This window comes from Nematolebias whitei, chromosome 5 (genome assembly GCF_014905685.2).
Source record: "Nematolebias whitei isolate Nwh7 chromosome 5, NemWhi1, whole genome shotgun sequence".
NCBI lineage: Eukaryota > Metazoa > Chordata > Actinopteri > Cyprinodontiformes > Rivulidae > Nematolebias > Nematolebias whitei.
In genome coordinates this window covers 13,040,027-13,045,706 of record NC_056502.1, presented here as the reverse complement: position 1 = coordinate 13,045,706, position 5,680 = coordinate 13,040,027, and the positions used below count along the sequence as shown (strand labels likewise).

Genomic DNA, 5,680 nt, shown 5'->3' with positions numbered 1-5,680 from the left:
CCATCCATCCATCCATCCATCCATCCATCCATCCATCCATCCATCCACTTTTCCCACTTCCTTTCTGGGTGATTTTATATTTTAATACAACAAATAGTACTTTGCTAGAAAATTACAAGATGTCTAAAACATTAAACATGGTTTTGATTGCATTCAAGAAGAAAGAAACAATGTGTTTTTGAGGCATTTGTTTCAAATTCAAAAGACAATTGTGTTTAAAATATTAAACATTTCTCTGGAAGTGAGAGTCCTATATGAACTTGCAAAACAAAAACAATTTGTTTACTATTTTGTAACAGGACATGAAAATCCATAATTACCAGAATCTCTTTTCCCACTGGGTAGAGTGGTGTGGTCAGAACTTGGACCCCCATCTGCTTGTGTAACCACTTCCCAGAGACTGCCATTTTGAGATCTCTGGTTCATTTCACACATCGTCCCATTAGAAAAGCCACAGTAAAACATAAAGGCAACTGTTGAATCTGTGGAAATGAACAAGATTTCAGGATTTTTATTATGACATTTACACCAGACCAAATTTATCTTATGACAAATACTCATAATGAAGATATGTGGGCATTTTTAGAGTTTTTAAATGTGAATTGAATAAAAAAACAACTAAACTGTTATATTAATAATCATAACAATAGGCAGGCTTGAGCCCCTTGGCATAAACTTCTACTGTTTATTAACATAAGTATCATACAGTATATACTATCAGTGTCTCAATCATGTGTCAAATGTGGCTACCCTAAATTAAATAAAAATAAATTATATTTATGTCAGCATGACCAATTTAAACTGGCACCAGATGTTTTTGATCAGTGGATCATCAACCTATGGGTCTCAATTGTTAAATCGTAGGTGGAAATTTATAATTTTACATCCTTATTTTCTGGTTTATAAGATTTTTATCTTTTCCAGCAATCAGTAAGTACTTGTAGCAATATGCAGTTTCTGTCAATTTTAACATTTCTTTTAATATTATTAACTAAAAACTCAAACAGCCTTCAGCCACAGGGACGAAGATAAAAAATAATACTAATAAACAAATGCTATTAAGGAGGTGTATCTCTTTATTTGAGCTAGACATAATGGAATTAAGAAAACATTCTGCAGTACAATACTATTTAGGAATACTTTATATCAAAATCTTAAAAAATGGAATTTAAGATCCTTCATATTGCTCATACCTTGAGATCATGTATGTGTGACACCCAGTGAGCTTTTTTTTAAATGTCAAGACTAAAATCAAGTAAAATTTGATGTAAAAGTTTAAATGGTATTGGCCTGGAGTTATACAAACTGTTTAAAAAAAGTAAAATTAAGTATTAAAGGAACAATGTAGCTTATAAAGTGAAAACATTAACTTTTTTTTTTTTTTTTTAATTGCATGCTAAATTGGTACATGAACAACAATTAAACAAAAAAAAAATACATATAAAACTTACTGCAATTGTAGAGAAGGTTCAATTCTTGAACATCTCTAAAACTCATTCCCAGTTTTTGACCAATCACATTTTGGTATTCTGGGTCTGTGGTAATAATTGTGGAGCTATTGCCATTACTGAATGCATCTTTGTCGTAGTGCATCACTGACCAGTAGTCATATGGGACTCCATGTGTGGTACTGTTTTCACTACTGATCCTTTCAAAATTTGCTTCATGACCTAGACATCACATACAAAAGCTCAAAAAGATCAACACAGAATATTGCAATGAAAACATTTAAAGAGTCGTAGTAGCTAAAAACACAAACATTGATTAGATTGTATAAGGCAAACTGTAAGAAAGTATTTTATCTTGTTCATTCAAAACACTTTGGAGATTCTTGCTGTAAATGTCACCGGTACTGGGTAGTTAAACATTGATGTGGTTCACACATCTTGATATATACAGTATAAATGAAATATAAAGGCTAAAAACAAAAGTGTTGAACCTTTTAAGATGTTTTCTACAACAATCTTCACATAGGCATCTCTGTCATATCTAGACTGTTCATGGTGGAAACCAAGAGCATGAAGAAGCTCGTGTTCAACAATGGCAAGGTAATCACAACCCACTCCAATGGAGAGGTTCTGTCCATTTGTAAGCTCTCGGCCAACATAAGACCAACACCTAGAATAAAAAAAAAAGACTGGTCGGTAAAGATAACAGAATAAATGTTAGAATTCATACCTAAAATCTAATTAAAAATAAATAAATAAATCAAAGCACAAGTAGAACCATTTAAAATGCGTAGTTACTGAATATTTTCTTAGATTTTCTTACTTATCATCAAGACAATGGAATTACAACCCACTTTGTTATCACGAGTGAAATGTGTGACCGCAGCACAACAAACACAACAGACTGATAAAATTTTTTAACAATTGTTTCCCAAAACTTTGGTAAAAAGACTTGCAAAAGACTGAAGCGCATTTAATACCTACTGTCATACAACCTGTTGTATACGAAATACAATGTACACGTAAGGTGTAGCATTTTGCAATACTAACATTTTTATATGCCATTAACAGAAATTTAAAATCGTGATTTTACAAGTAGTATCATAACTAATTGCTGCCATTTTTAAAGACAGGATACACATAAGTGATACATTTTTGCTTGTATGTTTTATTTTACATGGTTATTCAGCTGTTTTCAGCAATTGATGTGCTATATGCATGTTTTAATGAATCCATACAAAACCAAGACTCTGGAGTACATCGAGAAAAAAAGCCCCCAATGATAAACTACTGAATGTCTCAGACCAATGAAATCCAATGTAGAAGAGGAGGAACAAGAGGAGCCATTCTGGAAAGATAATACTAATAATAATTAGGGGGAGTGGTGGCACAGAGGTTAGAGAGGTGGGCTTGTGATCCGAAGATCGCCGGTTCACGCCCCGGCCCCGACAACATCAAAATTGTGGGTGGGGTAGGTGAAACACCCACACTTGCCCCCACCCTCATTCGCCCCACTCTGGGCCCATGAGCAAGGCCCTTAACCCCCACCATGTGCTCCCTAAACAGGTCTCTCTTGAAAATGAGTTCTCGTGGCTCAATGAGACTAACCTGGATAAATAAAGGCTAAATGAAAAAAAAAAAATACTCTGTGTGGAATGTACTTCTGGCAGAATAAGGAAGTGTCTGATAACGACAAAACCTATCGGCGGCAGAGAGGGCTGGACTGAAGGACAGCACAGATGCATTAATCATGGCAGCACAAGAGCAATAGAGGTAGAGGACCATGTCAGACAGGAGTCCTGAGAAGTCCAGCTCATACTAGCAGGATGTAAGATGGAGATAGCAGGAACGTCAAATTCATTGCACAGAACCTTCAAGCTTTCAGGCTTATGACAGTCAAGCCAAGCTTGAAGTGGATCGTACAACAGCCACGTGGAAAAATAGGGCTAGCTGGGTGTTTAGCTGTGTGATTTGTTTTCCTATTTTTTTTTAAACTCCGCTTAACTCTTTTTAAACCCTTTTTTGAATAGGCAGCCACACCTTTCACTTTAAGTTCAAGTTCTCTTCTAGAGGCCTAGAAGTTTGAGAATTCGGTCTAGTATCTTAGCTGTTCCTAGCACTGCAGCCGTTTGGGCAGAGCTATCTGAGGTTGTTTCGTTGATCTGCTGATTGTTTCGAGCAGTTTGTATGACTTTGGAATGGAAGATTAGTGGTTTAAACCCTGGTGCTGCCAACCTCTGAAGCGAGAGACTTAGAAATGATGTATGATGGACTGTAAAGTGCTTGATTGTCAAGGTCTGTGTCAGGTGTTGTGGAACGAGGACGTCTTTATGCCAAAAGGGCTACTACAACAAAGCATTTATAGACAAGTGTGTGTGTGTGCATTGTTGCAACCTCGGCTAATTACTTAGGACACCTATTAAAGTAAAAGCAAAAAAGTATACATACCAATTTAAGTTTTGGATAGAAAGGTAATAATCCTCTGAGTCCTTTGCTTTGAAGTCAATGCACGACTTTATCCTGAATTGGTCAAATGCTCTCAGGATGATTCCTTTGGCGTTCATTTCTTCCGTTGTTCATAAGATTGTAATGTGGAAATAAACATAAAAATCTTAGATTTTAATTTGTAAAGGCTATAACAACCATTAAATGTTTACCTATTAGCCCAGTGGGTAACAAACTATTGAATTCATTCATTTTCTAGGCTTTCTTGATCCTGTGTAAGTGCAGATAACTGATGTCTGTTTCCAGTGGTTAGTGGGAGCATGGTGCACCTTGTACAGGATGATGGTCCATCACAGGACCAGTGAGTGACAGACAACCATGCATGCACACACTCACACTTAAGGTCAGTGTAATTCAGATATATTCACATAACATTCATACTTAAACCTGCCATGTTTTTTCCCTATGGGACAACATCTTCTTGACTGTTTCCTAAACGTTACACAATGGTTTAAAATCATTTTAATATTCACTGACCACATAAAAATGAACCCAAATAAATACTACAAAACACAGTGATATTTACCAAGGCCATTATCCAAGGTATAGGGTACTGGGGATGGCCACAGTTTGTCCCCACCAAGTGTGGTGCTTCTTTTTCGGTTTGGAGCCTATGATATACAAGGCATTAAATGTTTAAGGCACAAAACATGTCTTCATTGCATATTTTAATAAAAAAGATGTTTTAAATGTATTTGTTAATAAAATAAACCATTTAATAAACTTACCTTATGAATATCATCAAGTAACAAATCTAAGATAAAATAAAATTTATTTTAAACAGAAATAAGATACTAAAAGTTAGTCATAAACACATTTTAAAGTGCAAAAATAAAATTAAGTGACTACACTGTTGTTTCATTAATTTTATTTAAAATTATAACATTAATAATATTGCCTTACCATCTGTATTTTTCTTATTTTCACCAATGTCTAAAAAAGAAATAAAATTCTTCACATCACATTAATTGTTAAAATACTGTATATTGTTTTATAAATAAGCTGGACAATAAACAGTAGGACAATAAAAGCACTTACCCATTATGTCAGGTTCTATCTGGATTAAAACATAATCAAGGATTGTCAACATGCATAATAACAATAATACAATAAAAATCTAAATTTGAACCAACACCACTCATATTCTTTAATATATAACTACACATATTGTCACAAGTACCATTTTAAGAGAAGTACTCGCTATTTCAACATTTAACTTTTTTTTTAACGTACTTTGCATCAACTTATGTAGCTTCTACAGATAAATAATTGTAGATCATTTCAGGTAATAAATAAATGCACATCTCTAACAATACTTGAGTAATGTTGTAGATGCAAAAAAAAAAAAAATCAAAAAAGAACAATATGTTTTTTCACGTTTGAAATGAAAACTGAATTTTCCAATGCCTAAAACTTTTGCAGAAGTCATATGAAGTTCAGTAAAATTAACCCGTTACTGTTTCTGCATCCTTTTATACAAAAGAAGCACGTTGTGACAGTGTAAATGTACACTCATCAATACAGTACAGGAGAAATTGTTTCAACGTATACAGAAAAGAAACATGCATAAGACATGACATAAAGATTCAGAAAGAGATAATGTAAAACATTCAGTTGCATTATTTTTCTGTCTGTTCAAAAATGTTGACAGCTACATCCAAAAGTAAATTATTACAGTCCATATGTGATTTTGATTGTTTTTGCTTCAGTTGCATCCCAACAGTGTT

General features: G+C 34.0%; 1 protein-coding gene across 1 annotated transcript in view; it reads right to left on the bottom strand.

Annotated features, from left to right (window-relative positions):
• The window catches only part of LOC119409679 (meprin A subunit beta-like), an 8,745-nt gene that overhangs the window by 2,275 nt on the left and 790 nt on the right, over window positions 1–5,680 (bottom strand). The window contains exons 3-10 of the mRNA XM_037676581.1: window positions 4,992–5,006; window positions 4,857–4,886; window positions 4,682–4,707; window positions 4,480–4,564; window positions 3,897–4,014; window positions 1,940–2,118; window positions 1,452–1,670; window positions 321–482 (exon numbers count right to left, since the gene is read on the bottom strand). Of these exons, the coding sequence (XP_037532509.1) occupies window positions 321–482; window positions 1,452–1,670; window positions 1,940–2,118; window positions 3,897–4,014; window positions 4,480–4,564; window positions 4,682–4,707; window positions 4,857–4,886; window positions 4,992–5,006 (834 nt within the window). The remainder of the gene's footprint in view (window positions 1–320; window positions 483–1,451; window positions 1,671–1,939; window positions 2,119–3,896; window positions 4,015–4,479; window positions 4,565–4,681; window positions 4,708–4,856; window positions 4,887–4,991; window positions 5,007–5,680) is intronic.